Source organism: Corvus cornix, chromosome 1A, assembly GCF_000738735.6.
Source record: "Corvus cornix cornix isolate S_Up_H32 chromosome 1A, ASM73873v5, whole genome shotgun sequence".
In the NCBI taxonomy this organism is placed as follows: domain Eukaryota; kingdom Metazoa; phylum Chordata; class Aves; order Passeriformes; family Corvidae; genus Corvus; species Corvus cornix.
Genome location: NC_047057.1, coordinates 73,246,212 through 73,267,602, shown reverse-complemented (window position 1 = coordinate 73,267,602; position 21,391 = coordinate 73,246,212). Strand labels below are relative to the sequence as shown.

The 21,391-nt window shown below is 49.9% G+C and overlaps 2 protein-coding genes across 5 annotated transcripts in view; one reads left to right on the top strand and one right to left on the bottom strand.

The window, feature by feature from the left end:
• B4GALNT3 (beta-1,4-N-acetyl-galactosaminyltransferase 3) overlaps positions 1 to 10,352 on the top strand; it is a 64,711-nt gene extending 54,359 nt beyond the window's left edge. The window contains exons 14-20 of the mRNA XM_039571102.1: positions 479 to 1,484; positions 2,588 to 2,886; positions 3,250 to 3,403; positions 4,088 to 4,160; positions 4,614 to 4,767; positions 5,495 to 5,621; positions 6,408 to 10,352. Coding sequence (XP_039427036.1) covers positions 479 to 1,484; positions 2,588 to 2,886; positions 3,250 to 3,403; positions 4,088 to 4,160; positions 4,614 to 4,767; positions 5,495 to 5,621; positions 6,408 to 6,516 — 1,922 coding nt within the window. The 3' untranslated portion in view covers positions 6,517 to 10,352. The remainder of the gene's footprint in view (positions 1 to 478; positions 1,485 to 2,587; positions 2,887 to 3,249; positions 3,404 to 4,087; positions 4,161 to 4,613; positions 4,768 to 5,494; positions 5,622 to 6,407) is intronic.
• A 1,559-nt stretch (positions 10,353 to 11,911) lies between these two features.
• NINJ2 (ninjurin 2) overlaps positions 11,912 to 21,391 on the bottom strand; it is a 46,024-nt gene continuing 36,544 nt past the window's right edge. For 3 of the 4 annotated variants that reach the window (XM_010404098.4, XM_019288746.3, XM_019288745.3), the window contains exons 2-4: positions 15,369 to 15,600; positions 13,874 to 14,058; positions 11,912 to 12,981 (exon numbers count right to left, since the gene is read on the bottom strand). In XM_010404098.4, coding sequence (XP_010402400.1) covers positions 13,895 to 14,058; positions 15,369 to 15,600 — 396 coding nt within the window. In that variant the 3' untranslated portion in view covers positions 11,912 to 12,981; positions 13,874 to 13,894. Of the gene's footprint in view, positions 12,982 to 13,863; positions 14,059 to 15,368; positions 15,601 to 21,391 lie in introns of all 4 variants that reach the window. The other variant, XM_010404099.4, reaches the window with a different exon arrangement.

Genomic DNA, 21,391 nt, shown 5'->3' with positions numbered 1-21,391 from the left:
CCACAGCCTTTCCCTGCCAGATTGCTGTGTCTGGGAGGAGACTTTTGCTGCCACTTTTACTTCTCTTAAGGGCAGGTTGGGAGCTCACCAAACAGTGGGCTGCATGACAGCTCTCAGGCCCACAGCTTAGCTCAGGTGCAATTCTAGCAAAAACACGGGCAGGAGCAGCACAGCCAGAGGTGTGCAGCGTGGCAGCCTGTGCTCACACCTGCCCTGCAGGGCTGTGGCCAGACCGACAGCTAAGGACAAAGCTGGAGAGCTCCACAGCCTGTGGCAGTGGTGGATAATGGGTGCTGAGGAGGCTGGTGGCAGCAAGAGCACGGCTCCCACGTGAGAGAACATCCCTGTCCCTCTGAGCGGGAGAGACAACACTGAGAGGAGGCGAGAAGTAGCTGCCCCTCCTGCCTGCTGGGTGCCTGGTCAGGGCAGGGAAGGCAGTGGGAGGATGCCAGAGGTGTAACTTCGATTCATCCTGCAGGCTCCCAGGAGGGGAACCTGGATGACCTGCAGTACGAGGAGCAGGATGTGGAGAGCACCAGTGCCCCCGTGCACCCCGGCACAGGGAGGGCAGAGCCAGCGGGCCACGCTCCCAGCAGTGTGTTGGGCAGTGATAACGTTCCCGAGGACTATTCCCTCCGGGAGCGTCGCCGGCTCCTCTCGCTGATGGGTGGCAATGCAGGAGAGGAGATACGAGGGAGAAGGACAAAAAGGTCTGGTGTCAAATCAGCCATGCTGGCCTCTAACAACCAAAGCCTCGGCCTGACTGGGCTGGAGGGAAACCCAGTAACGAAGAGACCCCGTTTAAAAGCTGGAGTCAAAGACAATTCCAGGAGCCCTCCGCAGCATGCCAGGGCCATCCAGGGGAGAGCGCCTGTCAGAAGGGCAAACCCTCCTTCTAGGACTGTGACTCAAAGGCAGCAGTCGCTTGGCCACCCAAGGGACTCAGGGGTCACAGTTCCCACAGGGGTGAGACCTCGAGGAGATCTCAGCACCACGAAGGACGGGCTGCAGCCAGCAGGCACCGTGCCAGCTGGGGAAGGAGGCCCAGTCCCTGGCAAAGCCGGGAGACACGCGGTGACTGCTGCCAGCCCCAGGCAGCAGCCTGGGCTGCCACAGTGGCTCAGCCAGGTGCAGTCCTACATTGCTGAGCAGAAGGTGGCCAACAAGGGGGATGTGGGCAAAGGACAGGTGCAGGTGGCATCCCCTGTGAAGGGCAAGTCCGGAGGAGCAGCAGAAGAGGAAGAGGAAGAAGTGGATGGGGAGCCAGAGGAGGAGGATGAGGAGGATTTCGATTACGTACCAGTGTTTGACCAGGCAGTCAACTGGGAGCAGACCTTCAGCATGAGCAACCTGGACTTCCATATGCTGCGCACAGACTGGATTGACCTGAAATGCAACACCTCAGGAAATCTGCTGCTAAGAGAAAGGGAGGCCCTGGAAGTTACACGTGTCTTCCTGAGGAAGCTCAACCAGAGGAGTAAAGGGTAAGGCACAGTGAGAAAACTGGGGGGCACTGTCCTAGGGCTGGTTTACCATGCTGCAGGGGAATACCTGTTGTGTGAGGAACTGGTGAGAATCAGAGGATGAACTAGGTGTGGTAAATAAGATTTCAGGCAAGGAATCTGTGTAAAAGACTGGACTTCAGGCACGCCTCTTGTGCCTGAGAAATGGTACCAGCTTTTGCTGGTGCTCTTTTGTTACATGGTCTTGGAATGGTTCTTCTTCTCAAGACTTACCATCCCTTCTGGCAAACAGACACACTTCCTCTGTGCCTCCATAAGCTAAACAATCTGACTCCTGACCCTTCTGTTGGCCTGACCTTAATTTTTATAATTTTTTTATCCATCTTTTTCCATGCAGGTTTCAGTTGGTGCAAATCTTCCTATGCATAAGTGACAGTATCCTGGAATGGCTGTTACTAGCTTCTAATGCCTGCTGGAAGTAGGCCTAATGCTACATATTAAGATCACATTTGCTTTTTCAGGGTCACATCAGTCAGTCAGGTGTAACTGATCAGTACACACAAGCTTTTCTCAGGATTTTTAACTGACAAGCATCTATGTTATAGCAGAAACTCTTGTTATGATCCGAAAGGGCATGCCCTGGCATTTCATCCAGTTTTGGCCATTCTGAAGGTACAAGTCCTGCCAGTTTTTACTGTATGATTGCTCAGTCCTACTCCATATTCTTGTTTGATAAGCTGTAATGAGCCGGTTTCAGTAGCCCAAACACGCTCCCTGTGCCAAGATCGTTGTAGGTGGTGTTGAATACACTCACTATTACCAGCCCTACACAATCATTCAGACACATTTGTTATTTTCTGTGTCACCTTTATTTCATTTCTCTTGCCAAATATTTTCTCTTGGCTGGAATACCAGGTCTTACCCACATGCTTGTGGATTTAGGAGAAACAGGTGCTAAACATTCCCATGGGACTTTGGAAGCAGTGCAGCAAAGCAGGGGGAAGCCGGGGACAAAAAAGGTTGTGCTGGCCTGGAGGAAGGAGTGCAGCAGGGCTGGAGGTGGGAGAGGGGGGCTGGAGGTGGGAGAGGGGGGCTGGTGTGCAGGGCAGCCGTGTCTCCTGCAGGCGCTTCCAGCTGCAGCGCATCGTGAACGTGGAGAAGCGCCAGGACCGCATGCGGGGCAGCCGCTACCTGCTGGAGCTGGAGCTGCGGGAGCAGGGGGGGCGGCTCGTGCGCCTCTCCGAGTACGTCTTTGCGCGGGGCTGGCAGGGCGCTGGCGGCAGCGAGGAGGACGAGAGGAAGATGAGGAACCTGGCATGGGGCCGCCGGCGGCATCTGATGGCTGCGGCCAACGAGCCAGAGCTGTGCTGGCCCCAGGGATTCTCCTGGAGCCACCGGGCCGTGGTTCACTTTGTGGTGCCAGGTAAGGGGGACCTGCCTCCCCAGGACATCGAGGGCAGTCCTGGGCAGTGGGTCTGAGCCAGTCTCAACCACCTTACTTGGGTCACTTCCAGTTTCTGTTCCCTCCAAGTTAAATACCCTCAGAAATGTGATAGGGCCCAAGCACCCATGGCTTGTAACCTCGGAGAAAACCCCTGTCACATGGTGGGAAAGAACCCACACTGATTCCTTGGCTCCTTGGAGCAGGTTTTCAGCCTGGGCCTATTTCATCATCCATGAAAGGTTGTTGTGGTTTAACAGAAGGCAAGAAACCTTGCCTGTTATGAAAAAACACCACTATTGAAATCAGCTTGCTTTGATTCTCCCTGTGTTGCAATACAACTAGTGAAAAACCAGGCACGTTGGGTGCTGCAGTTCATCTCTGACATGGAAGAGCTATTCCGAGTCACTAAGGATCCCTACTTCAGCATCATCATCACAGACTACAGCAGTGATGACATGGATGTAGAGAAGGCTCTGAAAAGGTCGACCTTGCACAGGTGGGAGCACTGCTTGGTCACAAAAAGCCACTCACACACGTGTGCCTGCAAACAGCACATCTGGGAGTCTCTGTTGACCAGCCACAGCCTGCTGCAGCTGGAAAACCAGACTCCATCCATCCAGACCTTGCACATACACATGAATATGTTTTTGTTATGATGTGCATACACATATTTTCATGGAATCGTTTTAGAAAAGTGTAAGGCAATACCTGGTGTAGTCTTCCAGCCAAATTTGTTGAATTTGTCTCTTGTTTCAAGATTGCAAGAGAGAAGAGAAAGCAAGTCTCACAGTGATGGGGCAGGGGGAGGGCAGAAAAGACAAGAAAGCTGTGAGAAGTGGGACAGAGAGCGTGGAGACCTCTGCTTGCTGGAATGACCCTACTCTGATCTGAAACAGCCTTGGCTGGTCATTTCCCTTACATGCCAGGGGTTTCCAGGTCTAGTCCTAGGACAGAGCTGGGCTAGAGCTGAGAAGAGTTTTGCTAGGCACTGCACAGGGGCAAGACTCTCTGAGCACACTGGGGCTGGGAGCAGTGCTGGGCCTGTGCGCTCCCCCAGCAGAGGCTTCCTGTGCTTCACAGGGTGCACGGGGCCAGGGCAGCTCCACAGCCCAGTGCTGGTGCAGCGCTGCCTGCGGTGCTTCCTGTGCCTCTGAACTTCCCCTTCACCTCTGACCCCCAGATATCGGTACCTGAAGCTGACGGGCAATTTCGAGCGTTCTGCCGGGCTGCAGGCGGGGATAGACCTCGTAACGGTGAGTCAGGGGGGCCTTGGGGTGGACAGGGAAGTTTACAGGATGTGTCTGGTATTGCCACTGCCTTTGGTACTGAACACGCTGGATTTTAGGGAAGGGAGTAGCCTAGCAGACCAGTTCAAATGTAGGTGTGTTTCCTGCCCTTCCAGAGTAAGGGTCTCTTTATTCTGAGGAGCCTGTGCTCTGTTTGATTCTTGTCCACCTGCTGGGACTGTCAGACAGGAGGGAAAGCAGCAGCAGCAGCTTCGTGATCCTGGCTCTGCCAGGCCACAGTCATGGTATTTCACACTCCTCATTGAACATCCACTCAATGGACATTTTTCCAGCCCTTGGGATTTCAGTTTCTGATGCAGTAATGAGACTTTGGCTCCCATGTCTCTGTCTTCCTGCCCCTCAAGAAAGACTTTCTGAAAGTCAACCTGGTTTTTTCCCAACCGGTATGATTGGTTGCAGGACCCGCACAGCATTGTCTTCCTGTGTGACCTCCACATCCACTTCCCAGCTGGAGTCATTGATTCAATCAGGAAGCACTGCGTGGAAGGCAAGATGGCCTTTGCACCCATGGTCATGAGGCTGCACTGCGGGATGTCCCCACAGTGGCCTGATGGTAAGAGGGTGTGGAGCCTCCTCGGTTCAGACTCTGGGAAATGGGGAAAGAAGAAAGTGCCTGCCTCCTCTAGATTGGTTCTTCTGGTACTGTCAGGGTCTGGAGCTCGAGGTACTTCTAGGTCCACTGCGTGAGTGTGTGTTAGACATAGGGTGGGGTTTAACAGCATCAGGTACCTGGAATTTGAGATCAAAAAGTTAGCAGAGCCCTTTGTCTGATGTTGTTTCCTAGGGCTCTTTATGGATTTAAGGACCTTGGAAAAACCCTCCTTTATTCCTGTCTGTCCATATCTCTCTTTTCTTAGGGGGCACAGCCTATCCCGAGGAGAGCTGGTAGACCAGGGCTGAGGGAAACAAGCCAAGCTGGAGGGAGAAAAGTGGCACAGATCATCTTAGCATAGGATTTCCTTTAGACAGAGGTGGCCATCCTGAGCCATCCAGGCACAGGGACAACCCTGGGAAGCTGGGACAGTCCAGGAGCTGTGTTGCCAGACAGGAGATGTGAGAGGCTCTGCTAACAAGTTGACAGGACAGACCACGCTGTCTGTCCACACGCCTTTCTCATTCCCAAAGCTGGTTGGCATGGTTGGCTCTGCTTTGGTGCTGAGTTTGCTCCCTGGTGCCAACACTGTGCTAAAGGTAGCTTGAGTCTCACTCCAGCAGCTCTGCTAGAGCCATCAATGGTTCAAAGCCCCAACAAAGCTGTGCCTCTTTTGTGCTCTCCTCAGGCTACTGGGAGGTGAATGGGTTTGGTCTCCTGGGCATATACAAGTCTGACCTGGACAAAATCGGAGGCATGAACACAAAAGAGTTTCGGGACCGCTGGGGTGGAGAGGACTGGGAACTCCTGGACAGGTAGGCATCCATCGTCATTGTTCAAGTGCTCAGGAGGGGAAGCCCATCAGATCTTGGAGAACCAATGACCACAGGAGTGGGGATTTGAGGGGATTGAGATGACTACTGCCGCCATAACCTTGGCCAGTGAGGGAGGGTCTTTGAGCAAATCCTGACCTCAAACCTAGTAGGTGAGGGGACACAAAACACTCTGCTGCAGCTACTAGTAAGAGAAGAGCTATTTTCTGCTGCCTTCCAGCCACACTGCTGGTTGGTCTCATGCAGATCAGGCACTGGTGATCGTGAAGACTTTGTCCTCTTCAAGCAGTGCAGAGCACAGTCTGGGTCCCTCACATTTCCCATATAACATTTAGCAATTGAATTGCCTTGAAGACCAAATGGTGGAGAGCATTTGAAGATCATTAGGTACAGTTAAAATTTCTGAGTATTTTGTGATGAGGGATCTCCACTGCACAAATCCTGGGCCTCTGGGTTTGGAGTCGTAGGGTTTGGGGCCTGTCCTGTCTTTTCTGTCAGCTGACTGCAATCCAGTGCTGCCAGCTGTCTTTCCTCCTGTCTTGGCATATGCAGGCACTCCTGACCAGTCTTGCCCTCAAGGGTGCATAAGCACTCAGAAAGTGTCATTAGATTTCTGCTTATGGCTATGGGATGCCCCTGAGCTCTTCTGGACTATCCAATTTGCTTGCAGTCTCTTGTCAATAGCACAACTTAAGAGTTTTCCTGAGGCTGAGTCCCTCAGTACCTTTGTGATGAAATTTTCCCTAAGTCTACTCTTCTTTCTGCCAGGATCTTACAGGCTGGGCTGGAGGTGGAGCGTCTCTCCCTGAGAAACTTTTTCCACTGGTTTCACTCGAAGCGGGGCATGTGGAACCGACGCCAGGTGAAGACACTGTAGCCTTCAATCCCAGAGCTGTTCAGCAGCTGTCCACCATCTCATCCAGATGTGCACTTTACTGGGGCACACAGCCGAGTGCCCAAACTCTTCCTCTGCCTCCAGAGCCCTCTGATGGGATGGCATAGCTGAGGAAGGGATGATCAGGCTAGCGGAGTGGGAGCCTCTCTTGTGAGCCATCGTATCCAAGATGTGGGATCCATGTGTGGCTGGGAAGGCATGTGGGGGAGATGTCGACAAGTGAAGGACTTGCATTTCCTGCCATGCAGTCTGGTGGAAGGTACAGTGGGAGAGGTGCCTTGTTTCCTGTTGAGTCTTGCACCAAACAACATAAATCCCACCTAAGCCCAGAATGGTTTATTTAGAGCAACGCAGCTTCTCATTCAATACTTGAATGAAAAAAAAAAAAAAAAAAAAAAAAGAACCCACAACCATCCCCATTTCCTCCCATTTCCTTTCCTTTGCCATCTCTCCAGTATCCATGGTTTTGGACCGGGGACCAAAGTTCTCTGATCAGTATTGCACCCACATGCCCATGCGCTGGCTCAAGGAAATCTGGATGCGGAGGAGCTGATAGGCACTTCAGGCTGCTGGTGCTTAGATGGTTCTCTGTGCTTTTCCCTTTGGTCATTAGGAAAAACTGTGCTCGTGTTGAGCAAATTATGGGCCATGGATGGAGATGCAAATACATTTCCCTTACAAGAGCCACGTTTGCCTGTAGCTGGGCGAGTGGCAAGGGTGACGTTACAATTCCACCTGAATTATTGATCCACTGCCTGAGGGTAGTGGAGGGTCTGTACAGAGAAGCTAACAGGGCATCTCAGGAGGAACTTTGCAGCCTTATCTGACAGACGTGTGTTTGTCCTAACAATATCAGGGAAATCCTAGCAGGGAAGAAGTGGCAATATTTTATTAGTTGAAATATTGTGATTTGTCAGAAGAGGAGACAGAGCTCTCAAAATCCTGTACATTTATGCAGCATCTAAAAGTTAATTTAATAAGTTATGGCCTCACAGTTGGGTCTTGTCGTAGCTTGACTCTTATGTCAAGAGCAGGCTTCTTGGTTGAAGAACCAGCACAGCTGCTGGTGCTTCATCTCTGGAGCAGCCCTGGGAGCTCTGGCCTGGTACGGAGGAGGTGGCCTCAGGTCTTGGCACATGCACTGGGTGTAATGAACAGTGAGGACAGATGAGTGAATAAAAGGATGGGCAAACCCATGCTGTCACTGATGCAAGAACTGTGGAGAGAGAGCTGGCCTGGTGCTACAGGGAAGTCTCATCCCCTAAAACTCCTGTAAGTGTAAGGCAAGATTATTTTACCCTGTAACCATTTTAGAAGACTGTTTAAACCCAGAAATCCCAGCTCACTCAGTGCTTTACACTGGAGCTTCAGTGTCCCCATACCATGCTGAAAAGGCTGCTATTGGTCTCAAGCTTGAGAGGAGAGTGTGGCAGAGGATGCTGCTCATGGTGCCCAGTTCTCTGGGGAGTTGCTGGGAAGGAGTACTGGATGTATGCAGAATACAAGCAAAACTGACGTGGTACTAGATTTTTTTGCTCTTTGCTGGTGGAGTAGATGCCAATTCAGAATAGGCATTCATTTATTACTGGGTCTGTGGTGCTCGACGAGTCCATCAAGTTCCGCTACTGCAGTAGAAAACTGAATGTGCAAGTTCTGGCATGTGAGATAGAAATTGTGTCAAATTATCTGTTTGCATCAATCTGGGTTTTGTGACTGATGGATTTAGAAAAGGTCAACCAGATACCAGAAAGTTCTGCTGTGCAGTGTGCAGCTGTGGTGAGATGTAGACAGGAGGTGGTTGTGTCTTTGAATCCGTGGAGCCTTTGCCAGAATGGAGACACTGAATATCCCAGAAGAGGCAGCCTTAGCCAGCTGCCCAAGCCAGAGTAGTCTTCCTGTTGAGGGAAAATACTTTACCCATGCAGATCCTAAGAAATTAAATCACTGCAGTTGGGGTGAGAGGGAAGAGGCTGACAGAGTCAACACTTTTTTTTTTAAAGTATTATAAGAGTTTGGGAGACCAGAGCCCCATGATGCAATGTTGCAATAAGCTCTGTTTCTGCCTGGAATGTGCAGTGTCAGTGCTGCTCTGGGTGCATGTCAGAGCTTGTGCTTCCCTCAGACACAGGCACAACTCCATGAGTGTGCAGGTGAGCTGCTTTCCAGGCTCCAGGACTGTGCCTGCACAGCCTGTCCAGGCTGGCTGTGTCACGCAATCCCTGTGGAATGGGGAGAGGCTATCGGGAGGGCGAGAGCCGGGACACGGCGAGCGAGGCGTTAGCAGACCCAGCTGTCTGGCCCCATCAAGCTGGGACCAGCATGGTGCCCGGTCTGCAGGTGGAGAGCTGCTGGATTCGGTGGCAGCTCCTAAGTCGAGCACAGGGAGCAAGAGTTACTTGTACTGTGGGCTTTCACATCTGGCTGTGGATGTGGTCTGCAGCTCCTAAAGTTAGCAGCTGGCATTCACCTGCAGACACTGGCAAGAGTTAGGTGCATCCAGAAGGTAACTCACTTGGCTTAAATGACGTGAGTAGCCCCTCTTCCCCACCACAGAGGACAGCCAGCAAAGAGTGGACTGGACAGTAGGGTGCACCCCTCACTGCAGCACTGCCAGCAGAATTTGAGGATTTTGCCCCCATTTTTCAGCTGTGACTGTACTCCTTCCTTCACAGCTTGTAGCCCAGGCCAGTGGTAAGCAGAACTACCTCATGAGGACTCCTTGGTGGAGATGTAAGGAGTTACTGGTTTTCTGATGGCCAGTTTCCCCACTGTCAAGGCTGCCATCTCAAATGTTCTTCCCTTCCAGTGGGAATTCTCAGTTGGTATCCAAGCATTGCAGTAGTAAGCTAAACACTAATTGGCACTAGCAGGCAGCCTCCATGGAGGAGCTTGGAGAGCCCTTGGGGACAAAACCTGTCTTGCAGCCCACATGCTCAGAGACCTCACTGCAGGTTGTAGGGAGGGAGCTCACAGTCCCCAGTTTACTGGCCAGCAGCAAACCTTGCAGGAGCAGTGCTGGGCTTCGCTCTGGGGCTGCTGCCCCTCTTCCAAAACAAGCTGCAGTTTTTCTCCCCAGACAGAGTCACGAAGAGGGGGAGAGCAGGAAGCACAGCAGGAGCAGATCCCTCAGCCATGCAGTGAAAGGACATGGCCAGGAAGCTGACTCCCCTCAACAGCTGGTCACATTTCTGTCACCAGGATCTTTTTAGGAAGCTGTGCTGGGGTTTCTGGCCTTCATGTGCATCCTGGCTGTGTCCTGCCTGGACAGCCAGAGGAAGTCAGTTGCATAGGATTTTCCTTGCACCAGGCCAGGAGCAAGCTGCTGCGGAAGCTCTGTGGCTGGGGAGATGATGGACCATGCTGCACAAGAGACCTTCCCCACGGTGGGATGTGACCAGGCTGGGGAGTCCGGGCCACCGAGTGTGAGGTGCAGGGCAAGGGGGCTCTGCCTACAAATGTGACTGTGTCTTCAGGCCTGAGCTGTGGTGCTCGGGCTTGCTTTGCAGGTCAGCAAGGGAATGAAGAAGGGCTGGCTTTTAATCTGAGCAAAGTGTATTGTGTGAAAATTATGATTTGTTTCATCGTTGTCTTGATGTTTGCCCGGTATGAACATCTCTCCTCATTGTCTACAAATGTCTGAAGTTGATTGTTTTTTAGATACAGATGCCTTGTGTTGAAAATCTGAGTTGTCCCTTTGAGTTACCTGCCTTAAAGTGGCTCTGTGCCTTCAAGACGACTCCTGGGCCACCTCTCTGTTGGAGCTGGGGGATATACAGATTCTCCCTCGTGTTTTATAAATACATTGTCTTCCTACAAGAGCTCTCTTCTGTCTGTGTGTTACTTTGCACCCACATCACCGTGCAGCAGGGATTAGAAACCAGGTGTTGCTCCTCTCTTCATTAACTGAAAGCACAGCCAGCACCAGAGATCACTCTCTGCTCAAGCCAGCAAGAGCTGGGTGGGAGATGCAGTGGGCAAGGTTAGCCAAGAGTGAGCCCTGCTTCAGTCCCCTCCAGATCTGCAGAAAATGGGATGGCAAAAACCCAGGTTTTTTGCTGTCTACATGGGTATATCATGTGAAACAAGGTGGAAACAGTGGACAAATACACATTCCAGCAAAACATGGGTGTGATGTGATGAGAGAATGTGGGAAACAGTGGTACCCTCCTGGCAAGCAGAGGACAGTTCCTGGAGAAGACCACAGGTGAGAGCCTAGGCCTGAGCTCGGTACTTGGCACAGCCTACATACACAAATGGGAGGTCCGCTCTTTCACTGCACCTGCTTCTTTGGATTCAGTTTTGGCCATTTTCGCTTCAACTGGGCGTTCTTTGAGTATCAAAAGCTTGGCAGCAATGGGAGTCACACATGAAGAGGGGAAAAGGCAGCCACGGTTGCTAATGAGTGTGATTTTACTATAACAAGAAACTGATATTAAAGGTGATGGAGGGAAAGTATTCCAATGTGCTGCCAGCCTTTTGCTTGCCTGGGATGGGTGACAGAAGCCTTCTGTGCTCATGCAGGCCTCACGTGCTGCCATACCCGATCTAGTTGCTCTCTGAAACAACGATGAAGTTAAGATCTGGTAATGAAATTCCCCCCACTGCTTCTTTCCCAGTTGAATCTTTTCTGTTTTTCCCTCTCTTTACATTCAGTCATCAGTGCTAATTGCTTTGCCTCCTGCTCCATGAAGCCATGAGTCCTAGGGTTTGGGGTCTGCACGCAGAATACGTAGTTTTTTACATTTCCATGAACCCAGCCAGCCAGCAGTGGCTGAGAGCCCTTGGCTTTGTGGTTTCACTGTGCCTACAACTCATTTTGCTACCTCTACAGTGAAGCATTTTTCTAGAGGAGGCGGGATAAGAGGCTTCCCAGAAACATCCACCCCTGTTTGCTGCCAGTCACAGCAGAGACTGAGGACCAGGTTAAGCAGCAAACTCAGAGTCTCCCCAGACCTGTCATCCCCCAGAACAAGTGGGGAGCAAGTCTCTGCCTGCTTCACCAGAGGCCAGACTGTGCTCAGCTTTGCCACTTCAGGTTCTGGTAAATACATAACTGGTACTTTCCACCCTCCCCTTTTTATGCAACTTTCCTTCAGCTCAAAAAAGTCCCTGTCAGTTTCAGGTGCTAAGCTGCTGCTGGCCCGTGCCCTTACCCACCTCCTTCGTGGGCAGGATCATTCACACCCTCTCAGAAAAAAGCACCTCGTGTGACTTACACAGAAAATTGGGGTTGTAAAGCCAAATGCAGAGTACAAATGAAGTCTGTCTGTATCTGTCAGACACTCCCAGTAGCTCCTGAAGACCGGTGTGAGGATGCTTTCATGACATTTCTCTCTCAGGGGTGGCAAGGATATACAACATGAAAAGTCCTTATTGAACTCTGATTCTGCAGTACAATGGCAAAAATCATTTAATAATCAAAAGAGCATGTAATTATTTAAATAGGCGTACATAAGGCTATTAAAATACCATTTTTAGCATGACTATAGAGTTAAAAAAATTAGGATCGAAAATTTTTACTCTTTCATAAAAATCTGGAAACTCATTAATTCAAAGGGGTTTTTTTAAAGGAAACAAATTGTTCTAATACAAGAGAATTACCAGAGCTGTCAATATAAACCAAATATATTTTAAAACATTTATATTAGTGTTAAGACTTTAAACCATAATGGCAATTTTTAAAATCAAATAATACGCTATGCAACCGTGATTTTTCATTGTGGCAATGAGCCTGGGCTGTCCCCTTATGTGTAATGTTTCTTCATTTTCTCCTAAATATTGTCAGGCTATTCTGACATCATTCCTGGAAGGTCCCTGATGATGACATCAGACCACAATAACTATTTTCTGTCCTTGTTAACATTCCAATGCTGGAAAGATCTGATTGTTTTCTTAACTATGTCACATTTAATTTTAAACAACCAGGAAAACATTTGAACTGATTCTAGCTATCTTCATGTGCACACACCATTCTATCCTCCTAGGAAAACTTCTTTTTTAGTTTGAGAAATCCATTCCAACATTTGGGAGGTGCACTACTAGATAGAATTGCTTTAAGGGCATCAACTTATGTTTGAGACACAAAAAAAGCCAGACTTATTTATTTAGCCTAAAAAGTAAATCAATCAGTCTTCTCTACCAAATGAGCCAATATTGAGTATATGAAGCAGGCAGCAAAAATAATAAAAGAGATTTACAGAACTGCATTTTTAAAATGTATAGCTGCTGCTGTTCCTGCAGTTTTCTCCTGCAGAGTTTGCTCTAGCTTGGAAAGGTGATGTTCCCACCCCTCAGAACTGCAAAAGCATTACAGTAAGGGGCCAGTGTGCTATGACACACACAGAGTTTTGAAGTTTAACCCAGTTTTCTGGATTTGTCAATTGGCTCCTGCTGAGGTCAGTGGAAACGTGGAGGAGAGCTTTCCCTTCCAGCTGCACTGCTCAGATCCTGCAGGGAAGACAAGAAATGCTGGTAAGGTCACCTCAGGCTCCTCTGTGCTGCGTGGCCGGAGAGCAGCAGCCACAGCCACTGGGTCCCTCGGCGCCACAACTGCCCCTACACACGCTGGGTGCTGCTCTTCAGCACCTGCCCCCTTCTGGATCCCAAACCAGCAGTGTTTCTGGAGAGGCTTCTGGCCTTTGCACCCGGCCTCACCATAGCATGTGTCTGTTGAGCTTTCTCCTTGGCCATTGCCCTGGTGTGTGGCATTTAAACTGTGTTTACATTTTGCTGGTCATGTGAGCAAGAAACGTGAATTTTGCTTCTTGAGCTAAAGTGCTTTGATTTAAGAACATGCCATTCCCTCACTGATGTGACATGGGAACCCAAGCATTTGGATGAACTCTTATTTACAGGGCTTCCTTGAAAATGAGCATTAGGTGCTTAAAACAGTCCCTACCAAACCACAGTGGCTGTTGTGAAGAGCTCTTCCCCCCCCCAATCTCACCCAGCACCTTGCTTTTCTTCTGCTCACATAGTGCTGCCATCTTTGAATTCCTCCCAGAACACACCTGGTTTTCCTCCCCACCTTTAGCTGCCGTCCACAGCTGGTGTTCGTATCTAGCATGAACTCTGCAGCCTTCCCAAAACCACTTGCTGCTGATAAATCCCAGCAACTGGGATGTTTGGTGTTCTTGCTTTAGAGACCAAATGAGGAGAACTCCTCCTCCTCTGAGGGAATTTGTTCAATGGCTGCAGGTTTTTGTGGGACAGCAACGTGCCTCTGGAAAGGCTTTGTTAATTTGTGCAGCTCTGCTTTCTCCCCCTTGCAGTGGAGATGTTTTCTGAGACTGAGAGCCCTCCTAGGGGCTGGCAGTGATGGGAACTCACCCTTTCTTACCTGAGTCCATCGCTCCATGAATTAATAAGGTCCAAAATTCCTGGTAGGGTAGAGGCCGGTCTTCTGCACCCCGAAGGCTGTGATGAAGATGTTGAGGATGACTGTGATGAAGATGAGAGCTGTGGCAGCATTGTTGAGTATATTCAGGCGGGGTTGCTTTGCAATATCGTTCAGGTTCAAACGAGCTGTGCAACACAGTGCAAAAAGAGAGAGGGGTTTGCAGACTGACTCCAAGTCCCCCAGCTCTTGCAAGCCTCCCCCTCCCCCTGTGGTAAATACCCATGGTGCCCCTGAGTGCTGAGGCCACAGAGCAGAGGGAATAATCACAGGAATGTTACAGGAGCCACAGCTTGCTCTAGGATGACACAGAAGGATGGAGCAGAGAAAAGCTCCTCTTTGTTTTGCCATGGAGGTTCTGTGGCCCTGCAACGGGCCGACCCTAAATCAGCGAGTTACTGCTGCACACCAGCCAGACACATGCCATGGTCCCCCCAGCGCTGCATGGCCGTGGGATGTGGTGAGGGCAGGCTGTGGGACATGGCAGACAAGGGCAGCAGGGCTCTGCTTGGACCGGGAGGCCAGTTCCTCCTTGACACCCAGATGTCACATATGTGCTGGCACAGCTGTCAGCCCTGGGTACGCGGCTGGGGTTGGTCCTGGCTCATGGACGTTGATCCCTTTGGACTCAGGAATACCCTGGTTACCAGGGCTGTCTGGCCAATAAGCCATGCAAACAGCAGCCTTGTCATGGTCCCTTGTGCCCTTTCTCCTCCCAGCTGGTTCCAGCCATCACAGCTGCCACCAGGAAAAGCTGTGGCGTGTGCGACAGGGGAGGGAACATGTCCCGGATTTCCCATAGCCTCCAGTTCTCTGTGCCCCATAAAAAACCATGTAGGATATACAGGAAAATGCAGTGTTTTGCAGGGGTTTAACACTGGGAATGTGTTGGAGACTGAAATACAGCAGCTTCTGTATCAAATGGAGCACTGGGCAAACCAATGCTGGTGTTAATGTACTGTCTGTAGGGCACTAGGAGAACCATGGGATCGGTTAAATGTGAGGTTAATATAGGGCATAGCTCTGCCTAAATTGTTCTGTTAAGCCCCAGATGAAGTGAGATGTAAAATACAGCTAAAATGTAGTGTCTGCAAGAGCTCCATGAAGGAGCACATAGCAGTAGGGGCAGCAAGAGGCCCAGCTTGGCCAAACCCCAGCTGTTTCACTGGGACAGGGGGTCAGCAGTGAGAAAGTGAAGGAACAGTTGTGCTCAGAGGTGTGCAAATGAAGAACAACCCACCCACCATTTTGAGTAACACAGACCACCCTACCACCCACATCATGCTACCTTCAACCCTCCTGCAGCCCTGGATGGAGACAGAGGGGAATGTTTTGGGGCAAGAGGCTTCTCCCTTCCACCCCCATGCCAGCCAAGCCACAGGGTACCCTGCCCCTGCAGCACCCTGCAAGGGTGCACGCGCCTTGGTGGCCACCTTACCAGTGATGATAAGAAGAATCCCAATCATCACCTGGAAGAAGAGGGAGATGCTGATGAGCACAATGAGGGTGGCATAGTACTGGAAGGATGTGCCCTGCTCCAGCACGGCTTTGAGCTGGGTGACGTTGGCCATGAAGAGCGCCACGTCCAGCATGCTCTCTGCCACGCTCTTCTTCGTCGCGTAGTGGTTGATGTTCATCGGCCCGTTGATCCGCAGGTGAGGATTCACGCCCTGGGGAGACAGGAGGCATCACATGCATTGCTAAACCAACACACACATCTGTGTCCAATGGGATGCTCTCTTCTCCCTGGGGTTTACCTAGAAGGTCTGGGAAAGAGTCAAAGTTGCATGTTGAGAGTACCCAGTTTCCCCTCACAGTCGCCTCGTGGTATTAGTAGGCACAAGATACTTGTGGTGAGCAAGAGCTCAGCAAGGTTAAAAAAATAATGGGTATTTTTGTGGAAAACGAGCTTGTCCAGAGTTACAATAACGTAGATTATCCAAAACCCAGGGATTTTGCAAGGAATATTAAATTCTCTTCCTTCAGGACACAGACAAGCCTCAAACTTACAGGGCATTAGAGAGAGATCTTCTCTTCGGGTTGGCTTTTGTGTTTAATATCATTGCCAATGATCTGGATGAGAGGATGGAGTGCGCCCTCAGTTTGCAGGCAACACCAAGCTGGGTGGGAGTGTTGACCTGCTGGGGGGTAGAAAGGCTCTGCAGGGGAATCTGCAGGGGCTGGATCAGTGGACTGAGGCCACTTGTGTGAGGTTCAACAAGATGAAGAGCTGGGTCCTGCACCTGGGTCACAGCAACTCCATGAAGCGCTACACACTTGGGGAGGAGAGGCTGGAAGGCTGCCTGGTGGAAAAGGACCTGGAGATGCTGGCTGAACATGAGCCACCAGTGTGCCCAGGTGGCCAAGACGGCCAGTGGCATCCTGGCCTGCATCAGAAATAGTGTGGCCAGCAGGACCACAGGGAAAGGATCATCCCCCTGTGCTGGGCACTGGTGAGGCTGCACCTCAAATCCTGGGTTCAGTTTTTGTCCCTTCACGATCAAGAGGGACTTTGAGGTGCTGGAGTGAGTCCAGAGAAGGACAGTGGAGCTGGTGAAGGGTCTGCAGAGTAAGTGATCTGAGGAGCAGCTGAGGGAGCTGGGGGTGTTCAGCCTGGAGAGGAGGAGGCTCAGGAGGGACCTTATCACTCTCTACCGCTCCCTGAAAGGAGGGTGTAGCCAGCTGGGGGTCAGTCTCTTCTCCCAAGTGACAAGCAACAGTAACAAGAGGAAATGGCCTCAAGTTGCACCAGGGGAGGTTTAGATTGGACATTAGGAAAAATCTCTCTTCAACAAAAGGCTCGTCAGACACTGGAACAGGCTGCCTAGCAAAATGGTTGGGTTACCATCCCTGGAGGAATTCAAAAGACATGCAGATGTGTCACTTAGAGACATGGATTAGTGGTGGCCTTGGCAGTATTAGATTAATGACTGAACTTGATGATCTTAAAGGTCTTTTCCAACATAAACAATTCTGTGGTTCTCTGACTGTCAATGGCTGGGCTTTATATCTCCTCTGAACACTTTTTGCTGGCTTTTGTCTTCAACAAGATGCTAGGGCAGAGGGAATGATTCGTGGTTTTATTTCTGAAACCAAGGGCAGTATTTCTTCAAAACATCGGGCACTGATGCAAAAATGCAACAAGACAAGGGGTGGGATCCATCACACCTAACCTTAATTAATCAGTCAGGCAGGTTTTTTTGGCAGTGGAAAGAAACAGCTGTTTACAAAGGCCAAATCACCTGGTTGCCCTTAACCTAATTACAAGGTGTAGGTAATTTGGCTGCTTTTAGCCATCCATTGCTAAGTGAGTTCACCTGTTGCTGTCTTGACCCAAGTGGTTAAAAATAAAAGAAGAGAAGTGGATGATAGTTTTGCATTCACCCAGAGCCTCATAAGCTGGTAATTGCAAAGGCAACAGTTACAAAAGATGTAGCTGTATCTGCAATACACTGCTAGTCTTTCTAAAAAAGAAAGAAAAACAACGCTTCTATATAGCAGAGAGGCTTCAGTTCTGAGTAATCAGCCTCCTGTCAGGTGCCGTGGAGACCAGCAGCCTTGCTCTCAGCACGCCCTTTAAAACCAGGGCTAAGGGCTAGCCTCGGCCTTTCTTTTGCTCGGGAAAGGGGGAGAGATTTCTTTGGGTGCATACTGGAAGTGCCTACATCAAATGGTAAGTTCTGTTTTGCTCCTTTTGTACCTGATAAAGCAGGAAATGTAATCTTTCCTCCATGCTCCAGGCAGGTCACTAGAGAAGGGTCATGGCTCGTGTGTTATGCTGTGACCTTGGGTCTCTGTGTGCAACCCTGGACAAGAGCGGCTTTCTTTGTGTTGGGAGAGCATGAACCAGCCAGTGATCCTGGGAGAGCAGTGTATGTGGGGGTGTGACCGATGCTGAAACGGGGGCTGCGTTTTGGAAGGGGGTTGTGGTCACCCTGATGTGACAAAGATGCGTGAAAAAGGTGAGTGGGAAAGGCTGTGTCTGTTGTGAACTGTGATCCCTATCAAGGGACAAGCTTGGGGTAGGAAAGGGCTTTTGGTTTGGTTGGGGTTTTTTTAATAACACTAGCTCAAAGCATTTAACTGTTACAGTTTCTGACAGTGGCATTCCTGTGGTTATGTGGTTCCTTTGCAAAGCCTGTGTCTCTTGCTGTGGAGGGTAGAAGGTAAAAGATACTGGAAGGAGGTAAATGTAGAAGTCCAAAGAACTGGTAAAAACTCCAAGGCAGTGTGTAGGTGTTCGAGACTCAAACGTTACAGTGTGGTGTTGGGGGCAGAGTAGAGGCATCTTGAGGAAAGGAGGCCACCAAAAGGTCAGGTTCTGTGACTGCATTTTAGAAACCTATGTCGGGGGACTGCTCCCCCTCAGATGGTTTAAAAACGTGATCCTGCTGAAACAGAAAGGAACCAATACCAAATGGTGCAAGGTTGGCAATTTGATTCCTCTCATGTGCTGTTTTCCTTGTTCCTGAAGAATCAGCCCCCCTCCTGCAGTATCATAAGGCTGAGCATTGATAGTTTATCTCTGTGTAATGATGAGTTAAGGGTGTGAGAACAAGGGTGCTGTACAAACAGGGCAGAGCTGCTGTTAAATGAGTGCCTGGTACCAGGAGGCTGAGACATCTGTTTCTGGTTGCTTTCGTGGAGAAAAATAAAGCAAGTCAGGAGGTCTTATTGAATGAAAACACATCCTTCTTTTGAGCTGCCCTCACGTTCCTTGACCTGGAGGGTGAAATGGGGCAGAGTTGCAAGGTCCTGAGCTCTGTGTCCCAGATGATCAGGCAGTGAAAACAGACAGCTTTGACGTGGGCTTTTCTCACGTGGATGAGTGTGATGGCATGTTCCCATCTGGGACATGAAAACACAGGCAGGTGCTGCTCTCCCATGTGGAGTAACTGGAACTGGGAAACCTTCACAATAGGAAAGGTGTGACTGTAGATTCCAAGTTCTGTCAGTCCAGGCAGATCCAGAGGGATCTCCAAAAGGATAATGGATGATGAAAGTCGGACACTAAACTTGAATTTGGGCAGCTTAAGATTTGTGATGGGCAGCCCCCAAATGCCCACCTGGCTATACCCTCCTTTCAGGCAGTTGTAGAGAGCAATAACGTCCCTCCTGAGCCTCCTCTTCTCCAGGCTGAGCACCCCCAGCTCCCTCAGCCACTCCTCATGAGATTTGTGCTCTGGTCCTTTCACCACTTTCGTGGCCCTTCTCTTGACACACTCCAGCACATGGCACACGTGACTCCTTATGCTGCAAGGAAAAGTTACAGAGATCCAGGTTTTTATGGATTTGGCCCTCAGTGTTCCATCTAGTCCAGCAGCTATGAATGCTTATTCATCCTTATTCAGCCTGATGTCTTGAATAAGGAGAAGCTTAAACATACCAGGACTCTTCAGAGACCTGGCATTTGGATTAATGCTGGAGGATGGATTTGCTTGGGATGCCTGTGCCATAACTGTCACCAGTGAACCACTGTTTGTGGGGTGCGTATGCATGGCTGTGGCACTTTTTTTGAGCTGCCAGAATGCACACACAGCTTTCCAAAGACCATTTCTGCTTTTGCTTTCTTTAAAGTTCAGTCCTGTAAACCGCTGCAGCTCAGGAGCTGATTCACAAGCAACTTGGGTTTCCCTGTAGGAGGATTGCCCAGACAGCTGTGGGAGGTTGTGTGGTATCACTGAAGAGATTAAATGGTTCCCTTTTGGCAAACAGAGCCCTAAGTCAAGTCACAGGACATACCTGAAGGCTCACCAAAGTGATTTATGTCATCAGGCTAGAGCTGGTGACTTTCTAGTCACTTTGAAAGGGTTCCTCTTAGGAAAGTGGAGATCACTGCCTTTTCTTCTCTGTAACATGTCAAAGAGCTGGATCTGGCAGTCAGACACCAAGCTCATCTTAAAAGCGTTGTAGCAGAGCCAGGACGTCTGCTGGAAACAGCACTTTCCCCAGGGGGCTCTCTCACTATTGCCCACTCTCTAAGAGTAGGGAAATTAGGACCTGAAAAATTCCATCCCAGCCATACTGGATGAACTGGTGCTGGAGCTACTTTCCTGAGTCTCATTTCTGGATGTTTCCATATGAAACAGCCTCTTTCCCTGCAAAGACCCTGCTGGCTTCAGTCTGACCTCAGGCAAATTCCCTTTTCCTTTTTCTCTTGTGTAAACCTGGCACAGGTTTACAGATCACCTCAGGGACTGAGTGAGGCACCCATCTATGTTTTCTAAGTTGGAGGCTTGATTCTTACTCAAAGTGTGCACATGCACACAAATATTTAACTCCCACTTCTATTGTTATTTTTAACTTTTGTAGGAATTCTTATGCAAAGAAGGATGAGTATCACCACGAGTGGTGGTGAGAAAATAATGGAGTTTTTCTTTTATTTCTTTCTTTCTCAACTTGTCCTCTGGTTTTGCTGTAGGGAGCTCTCAGGTCCCCAGGCGTGTGAAACCAGGCTCTGGTACCAGAGGGTATGCTGAGCTCCACAGCTCACTGTAACTACCTGAAGAATTTCCACTAAAATTAGTTTTCGAGAGAAATTCTTTGGGGTTTTCATGCATTTATTTTTACAAGAAATAGCTACTTTCTTCTGTAAACTTTTGGAGGAGCTTCATCTAAATATTTCTTTCAAAGCTGCTAGATTTTGGGTCAAGGGGAGCACAAAGCTTTTCTAAATTTTCTTGGACAATTTCTACAAAACCTGCAGTTTACTTGTCACATTTTTCAGATTAGGGGGAAAAAAAATTGAGAGCAGATCTAATTGCAAATCTCTGTGTGCTTTGTGGGTTTTGTGACCCTGTCCCCAGGGAGAACAGCCTGCAAGAGGCAGTGGAACAGCATGAGGCTCGCAAGTATGAGAATGATAATCTTTATGGGAGCAGTCTGTCAGAGGGCAATGTCTGAATAGGAACTGTATGACTGGCCATTACTTCCAAGGGAAATGCTGGAGAATGCCAAAGAAAACAGACACAAATGTAGGCTGTGCACTCCGAGGGGTAAGCACAGAGATGGCTGCCACGGAGCTATGCTGGGCCGTGAACAGCCAGCCCCACACAGCATCAGGCACCAGGGAAAACCCAGGGAATGTTTCCCCAGCACTGGCCAGTCAGCAGCTTCAGAAATACTTTGTAAGCATTGGCTGGTGAAGGTTAAAGCACCCCGGCAGTCATCATCATCATCTTGCAGGGTAGGAGAGGAGCACAATCCCCTTGCTGTGGGCAGAAAGCAGAGGGGTTAAAGGCCTGGCTCTCAATCAGTGCTTCTGCTTCTAAGGGCACAGTTACTGGCTACTGTCCTTTACCAGGGAAGCTCACTCCCTGCAGCTCCTGACCACTTCACTTGGGGTGAAGGGAACAAATATTTTTAGCCTAGATGCCCAGGCACAGAGAGCAGCAGCACCGGGAAGAGTGGCGATGACCAGATGCCTGCTCGCCTGATGGGCTGGGATTCCCTGGCAGAGTC